Source organism: Puntigrus tetrazona, chromosome 21, assembly GCF_018831695.1.
Source record: "Puntigrus tetrazona isolate hp1 chromosome 21, ASM1883169v1, whole genome shotgun sequence".
In the NCBI taxonomy this organism is placed as follows: Eukaryota; Metazoa; Chordata; class Actinopteri; order Cypriniformes; family Cyprinidae; genus Puntigrus; species Puntigrus tetrazona.
In genome coordinates this window covers 8,541,518-8,557,109 of record NC_056719.1, presented here as the reverse complement: position 1 = coordinate 8,557,109, position 15,592 = coordinate 8,541,518, and the positions used below count along the sequence as shown (strand labels likewise).

The 15,592-nt window shown below is 40.0% G+C and overlaps 2 protein-coding genes across 2 annotated transcripts; one reads left to right on the top strand and one right to left on the bottom strand.

The window, feature by feature from the left end:
- Positions 1-328: 328 nt before the first annotated feature.
- supt6h (SPT6 homolog, histone chaperone and transcription elongation factor) lies at positions 329-12,194 on the bottom strand. Its single transcript, XM_043221850.1, has 37 exons — positions 12,063-12,194; positions 11,254-11,364; positions 10,962-11,114; positions 10,659-10,732; positions 10,385-10,562; positions 10,204-10,285; positions 9,804-10,059; positions 9,563-9,664; positions 9,352-9,465; positions 9,175-9,264; positions 8,955-9,097; positions 8,730-8,878; positions 8,534-8,641; positions 8,127-8,256; positions 7,859-8,009; positions 7,377-7,531; positions 7,095-7,290; positions 6,852-6,991; positions 6,495-6,612; positions 6,333-6,409; positions 6,110-6,245; positions 5,876-6,013; positions 5,611-5,778; positions 5,313-5,440; positions 4,998-5,205; positions 4,718-4,865; positions 4,455-4,597; positions 4,233-4,373; positions 3,901-4,096; positions 3,580-3,818; positions 3,128-3,241; positions 2,898-3,022; positions 2,645-2,757; positions 2,479-2,553; positions 2,206-2,387; positions 1,912-2,108; positions 329-1,715 (listed from the first exon to the last, which is right to left on the bottom strand). The coding sequence occupies exons 2-37, from the start codon at positions 11,351-11,353 to the stop codon at positions 1,526-1,528; spliced, it is 5,157 nt and encodes a 1,718-aa protein (XP_043077785.1). The 5' UTR covers positions 11,354-11,364; positions 12,063-12,194; the 3' UTR covers positions 329-1,525.
- A 383-nt stretch (positions 12,195-12,577) lies between these two features.
- On the top strand, positions 12,578-15,487 carry sdf2 (stromal cell-derived factor 2). The gene is made up of 3 exons (XM_043221865.1): positions 12,578-12,808; positions 13,556-13,752; positions 13,846-15,487. The coding sequence occupies exons 1-3, from the start codon at positions 12,634-12,636 to the stop codon at positions 14,140-14,142; spliced, it is 669 nt and encodes a 222-aa protein (XP_043077800.1). The 5' UTR covers positions 12,578-12,633; the 3' UTR covers positions 14,143-15,487.
- Positions 15,488-15,592: the final 105 nt, after the last annotated feature.

Here is a 15,592-nt window from a genome sequence, read left to right as displayed (position 1 = left end):
AGACGTAAGAAGTATCGCTTGTGCAAAAATTGCGAAGCTAATACGAGCAGCTCAGGCAAATATCCCACAATAACACAATTATATTGTGCGTGAAATGTGCGTTCAGACCTTCAAGAAAGAAAATGAAGGCTAAAAAAAAAAGTTTCTAAAATTCTAATTGTTAGTATTTTAATCCACTAGTATCTTTGCCTTACATTAAGCTGCTTATGTCTCTATTCAAAAGGCATTAATATTCCAACAAATTTGACAAGGAGAACTCTATTTCAGGTGTGAAGCTAAACTTAAAAACACAGATTTAAAACAAATAAAAACACTTGAATCACAAGGGTTTAATTTGGACAACTTTATCAAAGGAAAGAAATGAAATGGATGTCAGCAGTGAAATACACTGAACAGAATGCTTTAGACACCGAGCTCTCTTTCCATCCTGGCCTAAAGGCATAGCTTAGCCTCAATGCTAAAAGAACACATGATCAGGTCAGAAGCACTTCCCAGAACTTGAAAGATTCACTATACTGGTTTTAGGAGGAGGGGGGAGGAGGAACAGAACTATGTTCGCTGTGAAAATGGTCACAGTATAAGGAGCCCGTTCATAAAGTTCACTTTTCTTAAAATGTTACCTTTTCTGTCTATAGCGATACAATGGATTGTACACGAAGGAAAGACACTGTTAAAAACAGCATGTGTGCAAACACCTCGAGGAAGTCTGGCCTTGCAAAGATACATTCACAAACACAAAACAGCCCCAAAACTGAAAAAGCAAAAAAAAGGATCTTTTAGCACAATAGTTCAGTTTACTCGTATAAGCACATTATGAAAAGTGATCTCTGATTCGGAACTCTGAGAACTCAAAGACGAACTTAAAAAACATCATTCTTCAATGTCTTGAATTTAAAATGCATTTTCTGATCACTGTAATAAATCACAAAAAACATGACATTTACAGGATCGCTTTCAAAGTCACATACTTCCATCTTTTAGCTGATAAACGAGTTGCTAAATAGATTAACATAGCACCCCAGTGCTTAATTCTTTGCGTAACAGCTCAACAGAACACTTTTTTTTGAATCATTACAGTGCTCTGGTTCATACTGAAACAGGGTTTTATTTAAACGTTTAAGCCAGATACAAAAAGAAAAGCTCTCTGTGTGGGTCTGACCTAATGGTCTTACGTTGATTGAATACCAGTTCCCATGGGCACAAATCATGCAACGTCTCATGCTTTAAGCCTTTCCTTTTAAATTTAGTTAAAAAACTGAAAAGAAAAAGGGGGTGCATTATGCACATACTTATAAAAAGAAAAAAAAAAGAAAAAAAGAAAACCCTTGTGACAAACATTTATTGTAGGTCCATTTCCTAAATCTGTTTGTCGTCATCACATTTCAAGTGTTTGTCTTTGTATCAGTAGCTCTGAATGACTCAAAGAAATACTTCTAGCAGCGAAAGAGCGAAAGACGGAGGGTGAGAGATGGGATGTGGATGGACTGGGTTTTATATGAGATGTCAACACCCCCCTTCCCTACTCCTATCGGTCCATCTCGTCCAAGAGGGGAGTCGCGTCTCCAGCGATGGACATGGGGGTGCTCTCGATCATGGGGCTAGGTGAAGGTCGGGGTGTCATGCGGGGCGTCTTTTGCTTTCTCCTCTCGGCTTCTTTCTCCTGCAGCCACTGTTCAGCCATCTTACCCCAATCCACGGCGGTGTGGGAACTTGTCCTGCAGGGAACACAGATGGAGTTTTAGTACTTTGTTCTGTAACGGCCATTGCTACAAATATACCCATGATACTTCTCACTGGTTTTGTGTTCCAGGGTCACATTTGTGAAGGAAAAGATGCATCAAAAACCAATCATTCAAATTAAAATGCTTATAGTGTTGGGTTTTGCATTTAAGAAAGCAGAGCAGCACTCACTTAGGCTGTGGGGTCCGCACTCTTGATGACGAGGACGATGGTGTGGAGGACGAATGCTGATGGTGTCCGTGTGAGGATTGTGGGGTGCTGCTGGGATACTGGGGCGTGGTCATGGCCTGCTGCTGGCCAGGGGTGGTGTAAGAGTAGCTGGGAGTCATCATTGGCGTGGCCATTGGCTGCTGTGGTGTTGCAAACACCTTAAAATAAAACGGGAAAGGAACGAAAGCGAAATATTAGCTGGCCTGATTTTGATTCAGTTAGGTAAAATAGTTGACAAAGACGCTGGTTTCGTACGTGGTAAGCGCTGCTGCTGCCGCCACCTCCTGCACTGCTGCCACCACTGTACCCGTACTGACTGGAGGCCCACTGGGCTGGAGTCGTGTTGGGATTCTGGCCCTGGCCTGTAACTGCCGCTATAGCGTTGAACATCTGAGACGTCATGTTTCGTGGGAGAGCGTTGACGGCTCGAGTCAAGTCTGAGAGCGAGGGGACAGGTTAGGGTTTTAAAAATACATTACTGCATAAAAACATCCTGTTTTCAGGGAAGACAGCGCATTTTTGACATACCGGCAATGTTGATGTTGGCAGGTGTGGCGTTCACGGATGCTGGTGTTCTCGTTCTGCTGCTGGTTGGGGTGACGCCTTTAGAGAGAGAGAGACGACAAAAACATTACATTACAATTAAAAATAAGAATACTAGGCCAGAGCCGGAGTGAAGAAAGAAACCACTAACCTGGCACAGGATCTTGGTAGTGGTCCTTGAACCAGCGGAAGAGACCATTGACTGTAGGGAACATCTGAGAGCGATACCTAAAGCCATCTGGAGTGATGGTTACATACTCGATCCTACAAAACAAAACACCAAAAGCCAAACATTAATTTTTTTTTTTTACACACACTCACACTCACACACATACACATATAATAGTTATATAAATCTATATATGTATGATTGAAAGTTTTGCTTTGGGGGTAATAAGTGTTACCTTGGCTTCCCTCTAGGCTGGTAACCCAGCAGAAATTTGCCTGGTAGGTCTCTACAAGCTGAAACGAAGTAGGGGATGAATGTTGGCTTCTCTTTTTTGGTCCTTACAAGAAGCTCCTCCATTTTCTGTACACAGGATAAATGCACAATTGTATAGCATCCATTTTAATCTCTAAAGAGAGTAGAAATCAAGGAGGAGGAAAAGTGTGGGTCCTTAAAATGTTAACACACCTTCCTATCACCTCCATTGCACTCCTGGAAGTACTTGTGGCCGAGCAGATCTCGTGCGAATGCAGCCATGGGCTGAACGTACCTTGCTGTGATTTCATCCAGATCCTCAAACTCCTGCAGACAACCATGACTATTATTAGTATTAAAAAAACAAAACAAACAGTCTTTCGAACTGTCTATTAAATCAAAGAATCTCAAAAATGCACGGTTTTCATAGGAATATTATGCAGTGTAACAATAGAACAAAAAGCACTAAATCTGCATATATGAATGATTTGTGAAGGAACATGTGATGATGAAGACTTGAGTAATGATCATAGAAATATTTATTTTTAAATGTAACTTAATACAACGTCGCTTTTAATATTTGTAACAATTCCACAATATTGGTATTAAGTAAATGCAGGCAAAAAAAAACCAAACAACACCTTGACACACAGCAAGAGGCTCACCTCAGTGTTGATCCAAAGAGTATGTCCAAGGCTGAATGCATTCTCTTTGCCCTCCTCACGGACATCCACATGCTGATAAATCCCATCAGCCACCTTCCATGTGACAGTCAGGTGATTCTCCCCTTTACTGCTGGGTCGAATCACCACATCACCTTGGTCCATGGATTCCATCATCTTCTCCGCTTGTTTGAAGTTGATGTTGTGGAAGGACGGGTGAGCGATTACACGCTTAATGTAAGCTGAAGACAGAAAACCAAAGTCATGCCACTTGAAAAAGATGATACAATGAATGTTTTCTGAAAATATTTGGTCAATACTGACTGGTTCTTTGCTGTTTCTTCTTTTGCTCCTCTTCCTGTTTCACATCATCCGTCTCGGCATCAAAATCGTAGTAGGTATCTTTGGGAAGCTTCCATTCATTGTTCTTGTCACTCAGGTCAGACGTCCTACAAGTAAGATCCACGTTGAACTTCTCGATGTCAATCTTCATGATGCGGCAGTGCACTGTCATGCCAACCTAACAACAGAGAAGCTGACAAAGTCAGTCTGTAAAAAGATTTTCAAACTTCCACATCTACTACACATTTGAGGTTTGTATTGTTTATAAATGTCCACCAGATAGAGTGTAGAAAGGAAATATGAGATTTGCTTACCTTGACTCTCTCCTCAGGGTGCTTCACCACCTTGTCACTAAGAAACTTTGTTGGTATGAAGCCTGTGACAGCGTTATCCAACCTAGTTCTCACTCCGATGGCTTGACCAGGGCAAGAGCCGCTGTCAAAGTGATTCCACACCTAAGAAAACCACAATGATGTGAGTAATCTTGCTTGTGAACAAATTTCATTTCTTGAAAAGGTAACAGAACAAATCCCCACCTCGCTGAGCTCAGGGAAGTTGTCTTGCTGGCAAAATGGACACTGCCAGAGACCAGTCTCATCATTACGGATGGCCTGGTCGTAACTCTCACCTTGTGGCCGTCTGTGAGCAATGCCAGTCACCACACAGGTGATCAGTTTACCTATATGTGCACAGAGATTTAGGAAAATATTTCCAACAGTATCAAGGCTGAAACATATGAGGGAGCACCACAAACATCACAATACTTTAAAACATCTAAAAACATTCAGGTATTATTTACCAATGTAGAAGGTCTCAGGAGTCTCCTTGGTGAGCATGTTAAAGACCTCCTCCGTGTTAGGAGGCCTGTACGGGGCTCTTAGATCTTTATATCTACAGCTGAGCTCCGCTCGGATGTCATACAATGTTATTCCCTTATTACCATAACCCTGAAGAAAGGAAACAATAAAAAGCAAAAAAAAAAAAAAAAAAAAAAAAACCCACAACTTTAAGTGTGTTTATTTGCCACTTTGAATTCATTTCACTGCTCACAAAATATACAACATTATGACAAAACTGACCTGTCTCTCCAGCTCCTCAGCGAAGGCATCCAGATCCAGGTCCTTGAGCCTCTCTGGGTTCTCAAGGATCTCCTCTAGTGCTCCGGCTGGGTTGGCATCTTCTGCAGACTCGTCGTACTCTAGAGCATCCACTGCCATTTTACGAGCCCACTCGTATGTTTCAGGGTGTACTCGAGAACCGTCCAGGACCTCTATATAGGAGTCAGTGCTGTAGAAAGAAGGAAGTCGTTATTTGACCATTTTATCATCTTTTAGCTGTATGCAAAATAATTCAGAGTGAGCTGATGGTTATGCTAAATGTAATGTGAATCTTACCTGTCTCCAAGAGAAGCAGTGTCTATCTTGATGAAGCCAGCACAGTTAATGAAGACTTTGGGTCCCATATGGCACATGGTGACCAACTGGGTTCGGTTCTCTAACCTAGTGTTATTCTGTTTAAGAATCTAAGGAACATTGGGAAAGTACAGAAGACGATTTTACCATCTTGTGATTTATAAATAGCTAAACATCAAAGAAAGCCATTATCTAGACTAACAAAAAGGGACTTTAGGTAGAAAAATGGCATGAACATCAAATGCGAGATTAGATTAGAGATTTTTGGAGAAGGTCTTACCTTGAGCAGGTGTGAGCCTTTTCTAGGTCCAAGGCCACAGATGTACTGGACCAGGCTTTGAGTGTAGGGGTGCGCAATGGCCCGGTTCACATCCACACCAACCTCATTCACCCGGTTTATGAACTCACAGTAAAGAGCGCCCAGCAGCTCCTCTTTCACAACATGCTCCTTAGAGAGAAAACACAAGAAGTGATTAAAGAAAATAAAGTATAAAAAGGTGTAAAAGGCAAAAAGGTGGTCATGAGATGCAGGAATGTGCTTGTACCTGCAGGGGATGCAGTTTCAAACACAGGATGTCCTCATCGCTGCTGCAGACTTGGGCAAACTCTACTAGAGGGTCCTGGATCTTGCGAGCCACAGACACAGCCTGGCGAAGCAGAGGTGGATAGTCCCTGAAGTCCGCCTATGAAAGGAACAATGTGTGAAAGAACTATTAGAAAACACAGAGCCTTCAACGAGGGTTTTTGGGTAAAAATGTTAGCCCCCCCATTGCACCAACCTCTGACTTCTTGCTGTTCATATAAAGCACAGCCAGCTCATTGTCCACCAGCTCCACACCCACCGCAGGCAGAGAGGAGTCCTGTTCTAGCTCACTGATGGTGCGCTTGATGTCCTCCATCACCATATGAGCATCACTACACACAACCAAATAAAATAATCAGGACTTGTAGGCCCAATGAAAATTTCAAACAATTTGTATAAACAACAACAATTGAACACACCGATTCTCTCCAGCAACAGCAACAACATGTGGCTTCTTACTAAGGAGGAATTTCTTGAGGTTTTCAATATCTTGAAGCTATGGAAGCACAACAAACATGTTAATCACATCAATATTGTCACTTTTAAAACAAGCAAATGATTCGCAGGGCTTGTTTATTCACCTTTTTCTCCCTTTCATCCTCCCTCCATGCATTTCTCCTCTTCAGGAAATAAGGAAGCCTGAGGAAGTCCACAACCTCTCCTTCACCATTAATGAGGGAGCAGAACACTGGTGTATCTCTACAAAAACACAAGCATTCAAAAGTATAAGCTAAAAAAAATATTATAAAATGATGTTAAGACTAATATATTGTTAAAAATGTTATAATTAAATTAAATTGGGATTCACTTTAAATCATTAAAATGACAAAAATATTAATTAAATATCCAATGATATTAGTTTTTATTGTGCATCCCTATTCAAAATCATGTGGAATATAATCACTTGCTCAGAACAACAACAAAAAAAAAGGATGTACCTGCCGGAAGCAAATGCCACCCCAAGAACACGGATACCCTTTCCTTGTGACTCATCCATGAGGTCATCGTCCTCCTCTACCTGCTGGTCAGGCCGATAAGGAGCCACCTTCAGCCAGTTATACAGCTTCTTGCAGCAAGACTAGAAAACACATGAAACAAATCAACGTATTGACCACAATTTGATGCTGAAAATGCTTTGTTAGCTTTCAAAGGATATATAACGCATGCAGTTAATGTGGCACCTTAACAATATTGTCCTTGGCTTCAGCAACAAGCTTGTTTTTCAGCTCCTTGGCCATCTGAGGATAAAGGAACTGCTGCAAGGAGCGTTCAATAGCAAGAGTTCTCTGCTTGTTCCATTCCTGCACCTGGTGACTAAACTCATCCCTGTAGTAGAACTGCTTAATCTCATCAAAGTAGGTTTGATCCCCTCCATACCTGAAGAGAACGCAAACAAAACTGTTCTGTATCTCCTATGTGCAACAGATTTTGATCAAGTTAATATTTTCAGGACGCAACTGTACCCTTTGACTCCCACAAGGTCAATGCAGATGTCTATAGCGAGCAGGCCTTCATCCTCAGCAAGGCACATCTTCAAGAACTGATCTCCATTGAGCTCTTTCACAGGCTTGTTCTTCAGGTACTTGAAGGAATAAGCATAGTGTGCTTCATCCACATCCTAGGAAACATTACAGATATTAGCTGGTGAATGAGCAAACAATGCAGCCATTTGCACATAATTTAAGTCTGGGTAGGACAAGTTTACTACGATAATACTGTACCACAGAAAAAAACTAACTATGCCTACATTAAAATCAACCGAACATTCTAACTAAAGCTCTGGGGTAGGGTGGGACGGTTGCTTTTCTGCTAATACCCTTTCCTTGATGAGTATGGTTAAGTGAAAGTAAAATAAACAAAAACACAACAGTTAATATAATATATAATAGTCACTTGCTTCATACTAGAAGGTATGTCTGTAACTCCTGAATTAACAAGTCCCAACCTTCTTGCCCTTCTTAGTTGGCTTGATGTTAATCTTGGCCCTCTCCTGGAAGGTCTGTCTGAGCACGTGCCTAACAAGAGGTTCACGGGCAATCTGCATGGCCACCATGTAGCGAGCGCCTTCCAGAACCGCCTCTGGGGTGTTAAATTGACTACGAAAGAATTTGAGATTTTAGAATAAATATGAAAACTGTCATGTTTTCCATTTAGACATGAATGTAGAAGTTATTTAAAATTTTATGTAACCATTTAAAGTCTGCAATGATTACCTGCACACATAGTCCTTGGCCAGCTCCAAGGGCTCTGCAGGAAACTGCTCGGTTTCGTGCCTCTGATAACTGTCTCGAAAGTTCTCTCCAAACTGCTCTGGAGTCAAACCAAACTTCTTGGCAAGACCATCTTTAAAAAAAAACAAGTCGTCATCACCATATGCCATCATTTTCCAAGAAAAGTTTATGTATGAATTTATTACTCTCATAAAGTTACACTGTAGTTATATACAATCAGTTACATTGTTAAAAATATCTGAAATTGATGAAATTGACCAAAAACATGTTAGTGTAAATGTATTACTGTACATAATATACGTTTTTGGAAATATGTTTGGCATATGACTCTGCCAGCATAAATGAAAAAAAAAACCATGCTGTCTTATTTCTGTGCAAGAGGTACAAACCAAGGCCTGCGCTCTGACAGATGCTGTACATATCTCTACGGGAAGCTTGTTTTAGGTCTGGACCCTTTTGCTCCTCTTCTTCCTCCTCCTCCACCTCTGCCTCTTCCCCTAGCAGAACAAAAACAGTTAAAGTCTAATGCATGGTTGACCTTCATTTGAACAAATTCTGCAAAGGCAAATGAAAATACAGCTGTACCATCTTCCTCTGACACTTCCTTGATCTTTTTCAGTTTCTTTTTGCTGGCCTTGGCTGCGTTCTGCATCTTAGGAATGTCTCGGCCATAGTAGAGCAGGAAGTGGTTGTAGACATCTCCCAGCTCATCAAGAGACTGGACGTCTTTCAGTCTGTGAAAACAGAGAGGTGTGATTACTGTCAAAAAAAAAATTTTTTTTTAAACATTCATTAGGTTTGTACTCATACCTCTCCATATCAGTAGTGTCTAGAGGACGAGTGGAGTCAGCCAGTGGCTTGTCAGGGTCTGCGGAGATCTGTTCAAACTGGTAAGACTGCATCCTTTGGAAAAGACGTGTCAGGTTCTGCTTCCTGGTCTTCAGCTGAGTCCACTGAGGAGGAAAGCCATAATCCATTTCTACAGTACTTAAGAAAAACTGCATTGAGAGAACTTTTGATTATCCCTTACCTTCTCATCCCACTGCCACACCTTCCACAGATCATTAATGTTCAGCTCTGGTTCCACATACTCCTTCCTGTAGAATGCAATGAAGGGAACCTATAAGTTGAAAAAAAAAAAGAAGGTTAAAACCAGATGATCAGCCTGTAAAGTTTATAACACCCTTTTCAACCCCAAGGACTATACCTCAAAGTGTTGGTTCCTCATGAAGTTGAGAGCTTCTTTGATTTTAGCAATAGTACTGGGGCCCTTTCTGCTGAAATTAGTGGTTGTCCCACGATCTAGGTAGTCTGTGCTCTCCTGCAATGCAAATCAAAACAAAATAAGCATCAAATTTAGCTTAGTGCCATGACAATATGCTAACAAAAGTCATGTTATACAAATACTCCTGTCACACCTGCATGGAGATGGTCGGCGTAGAGAAGGCATTCCTGTAAATCCATTCAGCTTCCTCCTCCAGTTCATCATCCTCAGCAGGCTTTACAGGAATGGCCCTCAACTGTAAATAACAAGACATTATTAAATACCCGTTAAAGGAAACGCACCGTTACAGGGCATGCAGAAGTTTCTGGTAAGCTTAACATTGGACAGCATGCTGCAAATGAAAGATATATATGCAGTCCAACACTGCTCCATACTTGGAATCTTTCTGGCATGTCTGTAGAGCGGATCTCATTGTCCTGATCGGTCATGTGGCTGCTCTCCAGCTCACTGGGTTCATAGATCTCAAATATGCTACGGCGGCCGACTCTTCTCTTGGTCTGTTTCTTTGGCCGATCCCATGACTCATCCTCCTGATCCTCCTCTTCCTCTTCTGCATGATCATACGCCTCAGTGTCGAACTCAGCAAAGTCAAAGTCACCACCAAATATCTCTTGAGCTTCTTGCAAGGCACTAAAACATCAGAAAAGGAGCAACATTAGAGATAAAGTCATTGGTTGAAGGCCATTTCTGTCAGGTATTTAGTCTTTCATACCACTCAGAGAAGTCTATATTTACATAAGCAAACCACTGTTTTACTATATTTATATCACTTACGCATCAGTGTAGCCAGAGAATTTCTTTCCCTTCTTTTTAGTGATGGGCTGCCCATCATCATCCACAATGAAATCATCAATATCTGAAAATATATATAAACCCCCCCCCCCAAACATCAAAATTCCACAATTCTAGAATATTAATTCAAATCCATAATAAATAGGGCAAACATCTTTCCTACCAGATTCCTCATCATCTTCCTCCTCTTCATCATCTCTCGGGTGAAGTGTGTCCACAGCCTCTCCGTCCTCCACCTCTCCATCTCCATCTTCACCAGTAAAGATCTGATCCGCGATCAGGTCTTTCTCATCGTCTTCCCCCTCATCATCCATGGTTTTCACACGCGAGTATTTCTTTTTCTGAACATATTTTTTTTGAAAAAGGTGTTTAAGTTGCATCAGTTAAATGAATACAACTTCTGCAATTTAGCACAGGCTGGACGTTTAGTGACTCACCCTTCTCTTCACTTTTACTCCTAAATTCTCCTCAATGAGGTCCAGATCATCATCATCCAGATAGTCATCATAACCTAACAGATACAAACACATGTTGTTTAACAAAACCAAATGCAATACAGAAACCAGCCAATACATGCCAACAGTTGTGTTTTATTTATTTATTTTAAATCTATAAAAATCACAATTGTTCCTAGCAAACATACCTTAACTTCAAACTGTTTATTTTATCTAAAATATGAGTTCGAAACAACAGAACGCAAAAGGATTTACGAACATGGCTTTAAAACCAGAGTAACCTACTTCGTTTTCTGCGGCGATGACGGACCTCTTCACCAGAGTCACTATCCTCTGCCGCACTTTGCGGTTCTTCCTCTTCCACATCTCCATCATCAATGAGTCCTCTCAGGTTACCATGCTCATCCTGATCTTCAGTATTCTCTTCTTCCTCCTCTTCTGGAGACAGCAACACAAAACACGAGCAATGATGCAAAGTGCCCACAATAACAGGAACATAAAGACTAAACTATTCACACTAAGCGCCTTCATATTTATGCCTTCCGCTGGATGTGGCTTTCAGTAGGTAACATCATACCATCATCTTCCATAAATCTTTGCTGCTTTTTGGGCTTCAGGTCTTTCTCCTCGAACTCCTCTTCTGACTCCTCAGCCTCGCTCTCGATGAAGTCCGACATGTTTGCAAGGCCTGTGTGACAATTCAAACATTATTTATATTACAAGGTCCTGTCATAAATACAGTATGACTATGAAATATACACTATTACATTTAAAGGATATAGTGTATTCACTGTAATAAAGAGAGGAATGTTGCACTGAAATAGGGGCAACATTTCAATTGTCTTTGCCATAAGCAGTAAAACAATAGTATAACAACAACAACAAGTCATACATCTGACACATCTCTCGCAGTAAACAAAAGACCGACAAAGATCAGGTTCACTGGTGGCTTCATTTGATTGTTCATGCATTAGACATTCAAAACAACACTTGGTTTGTCTACATGTTGTGTACATGTTAAAATATAACATCATGGTACTAATTGCGTAAATCCAGGCCTTTTTAGATACCAAAACACACATGAAGATGAACTTGAGATCCATGCGCCCAGCGAGATTTTAGCTTAGCCATGTAATCTGGGACAGGAAAATACGAAATTCTAACTATTATGAAACACCCAGAAAGCCAGCGATGAATCGAACATAAACAGTCAAAATAATAGTTGTTTAAAATAATTACATAACGACTTTGTCCGCGGCAGAGTGAGAAATCAAGGCCCTCATGCTAACTGCTAGCCTAAGCGCTAAGAAAAACAACCACAGGCATTACATAACTGCTTTAAAACACTTAGCCGAATATAGACATCGAACACGAAAGAGCACTTACTTTTCCTTGCGAGGAGGCTCGATTAAAGACTTGAAAATAAACGCCGAAACAAAGAACAAAGCGTCACTTTTGAAGAAGCTTGATAGTGACAACAAAAAATGGCTGAGGGTTACAATCGGGATTCTGGTTCCGGTATACACATATTTAACTTCCGGTCAGGATGAATACGTTTGATAAACGCATTATTAAATGTTAAAATTAACTAAGAGTTGTGTACACTTAACTTGTTATTGTTAGTTCAGGTTAGCTAAAGTAGTTAATAATGTAAACCGTATTGCAAAGTGTTACAGATACATATCTTTAAGGGACAAATTATAGCTACTATTCCTAGTGAAACATTTGTAATAAATAAATAAATAAATAAATAAATAAATAAAAAATTCCCCAACATTCAACCATTTTAAAATAGATTTTAATAGAATCGAACAACTTAAAATAACGAGTTTACCTGGTGACTAACGCAGTACCTCCGGGCCTGAAGACGGCGCTCTATATTTTAGTGCTTCGCGCGTCCTGTGTGACGTCATGTAGGGTTTTTAATAATTAGTTTTTCCGTAGGATTCATCAAGCCATGGATAGTTTGGGGTTCTTACGGGTGCAGTTGCCTATAACAGTGTTGTTGTCGTGTATGTTTACGGTCTCGTCCGGTAGTGAAATGACTTTCGTAACGTGCGGGTCGGTGGTGAAGCTGCTCAACGTGAAACACAACGTCAGATTACACTCTCATGATGTCCGCTATGGATCTGGTGAGTGACACTCATTCATGAAGTCTGCTTTCCTCATCCGTGTGGCAGCGAGATAAACTTGTGCTGTGTTATAAAGTATGTGACCTTTGACCGCAAAGCCAGTCATAAGCAGCACTTATGTATATATTTGTAAGCGATAGCCAACAATAAACTGAATGGGTCAAAATTATATATATATATTTTTTCTTTTATGCCAGGTATCATTAAGATATTAAGTAAAGATCAAGTTCCATGAATATATTTTTAAAACTTTCCTACCGTAAATATATGAAAACTTAATTTGGGCAACTTTCAAGAAGATTTTTTTTTGCGCCCTCGAATTCAATATTTTCAAGATTAGTAGTCAGCATTTGGAGCGGATCAAAACGTTTTATTAAAGTTGTCCTAAAACCTCTTACTGTAGTTGTATCTATGTCAAATATTGCCCTATCCTGAGTTTAACTGGTTTAGTGGTCCATGGTCACACACAATTAACATCAAAACATAATTAATTCAAACATTTTCAGCATCGTTGCTCCAGTCTTCAGTTTCACAAGATCCTTCAGAAATCATTATGAAATCATATGCTGATTTCTTTAACGTGCTAAGTGTAATTAGAATAGAAAGATAGAAACATTATTTGTAACACTATTAATGCGTTTATTTTTGCTTTCAATCAATTGAATGAATCCTTGCTGAATAAAAGGGGGTTTTTTTGAAGCAGGAGCGTCATGTAGTCTCTCTCTGATCTGTTGATGTTAATTCCAGGTAGTGGTCAGCAGTCGGTGACCGGCGTGAGCGCGGTGGAGGACAGTAACAGTTACTGGAGCGTGCGGGGCACCAATGATGCTGCCTGTCATCGAGGGACTCCGGTTCAGTGCGGACAGAACATCCGCTTGACTCATGTGAACACGGGCCGCAATCTACACAGCCACTACTTCACCTCTCCTCTTTCTTCAAATCAGGTTTTAATATGTCAATAATGACAGATAGGTACCGTATACAGAACTTTGATCGCGAGAGTCCGTGTTTTTTAATCAGTAGCTCTCCCCTTGTAGGAGGTCAGTGCCTTTGGAGAGAACGGCGAGGGCGACCATCTGGACGAGTGGACCGTTCTGTGTGCCGGCTCTGTTTGGCAGCGAGATGATTCCGTTCGGTTCCGGCACACGGCCACCGATGCTCTGCTGTCTGTGACGGGAGAACAGTACGGCAGACCCATCCACGGCCAGAGAGAAGTGCACGGCATGATGGTCAGCAGCTCACACAGCTACTGGAAAACAATGGAAGGCGTCTTCATGAAACCCAGTGAGACTGGATCCAGGGATTTCAGCAGTACATTACACACCGAGTTTTAGAGACACGCTTCGTACAAGCTGAACCTGCTGGACTCTTTACAGTTCTGTTGTTTTTTTTTTTCTTTACCCATTGAAGAGAAGCCTTGAGCTAATATGAAAAAGAGTTTTATAATCAAATTGTTCCTCTTGTTTGTTTTTGAAACGCATACAATTTTATTTTACACCGCATACACTACTGTTCAAAAGTTTGGGGTCAATATTAATATTAAATACTATACTAATATTAAACATCACAACTGTTTTCAACAGTGAAGAAATGGTTATTAAGCACTATTATTAATGCTTTTTAATCTGAAAATTTAGCTTCGCCATAACAGGATTAAGCCAATTTAAAATATATTACAATTATTTTAAATGATAATGATATTTATCAATATAATGCATGTACTGCATTTTGATAAATTAAAGCAGCATCGGTGAGCATAAGAGCATTCTTTCAAAAGCTTAAAAAAAAAGTACTGACTTTAACTTTTGAAAGGTAGTGTATTATAAATTTTAATTTACAAATCGAAAGAAAATCCATCAACATTTAGATTTTTGTAATGCAGAAAGAAGACACTTTTTAAAAAGCAGTTTCAAAAACTATTTCTTAATTACAAGGCAAAAGTTCATTCAGAGTTTAACAAGTTTTGACTTGCGGCGCAATGTACTCACCGCTGAAAATATTCAATGGCCATTAAAATAGAGGAATCGTGGCCATCTGTAAGCAACGTACAAGTAATATGGAATTAAAAAGAACAACAAGAAATTTTTCAATCATATAATTGTCCCACAGCTGGGAAATTTGAAAGAATTGCATACCGAACAAGCTGGAATTCACTTGAATAGCTTGATGCTGGCCTCAGAGATAAAACACTACAGCATCGATGCTACTTTATGTTACAGCAGTATTAACATAAATCTCATTGAGAGACTTGCAGTTATGTGGTGCTATGCAATAACGCTTTAGGCTATTTTTCTAAAGCAAGCCGTGAGTTACTTAAAACGAACCATTACTATCGTACTCGCACACACCTGAATATTAAGTAGTAACACTCTTTATTTCAAAGTCTTTTTTTCTTAAGAAAATCATATTTTTTTTTCTCTAAATGTTTAATTATAGTGCCTTTAAAAATGTACGCATGTACTATGATTACATATGCTGCAGATGCTGTATAATTTTATGTTTACATGGTTGGGTTCACCACTGTCCACCATCTGACTCGGTAATACGTACACAGTACCAGCTGAGAAGCATTAGCACAGCTTGTGAAGTATTAAACAGCCTTTAGAATTTATTACCTCAGACAGACGGTCTGTGTAAACTTTATTTTGTAGACGTTTTAAATTAAAGAGATCAATACTTGCTCATTCGTTAACAGTGCTGTTTTTTAATCAGAGAAGTAATGTTTTTGTCATCGGTACAGCTGGGTTCACCTGATAGCATGCAAACTAAATTTTAGTCGTATTT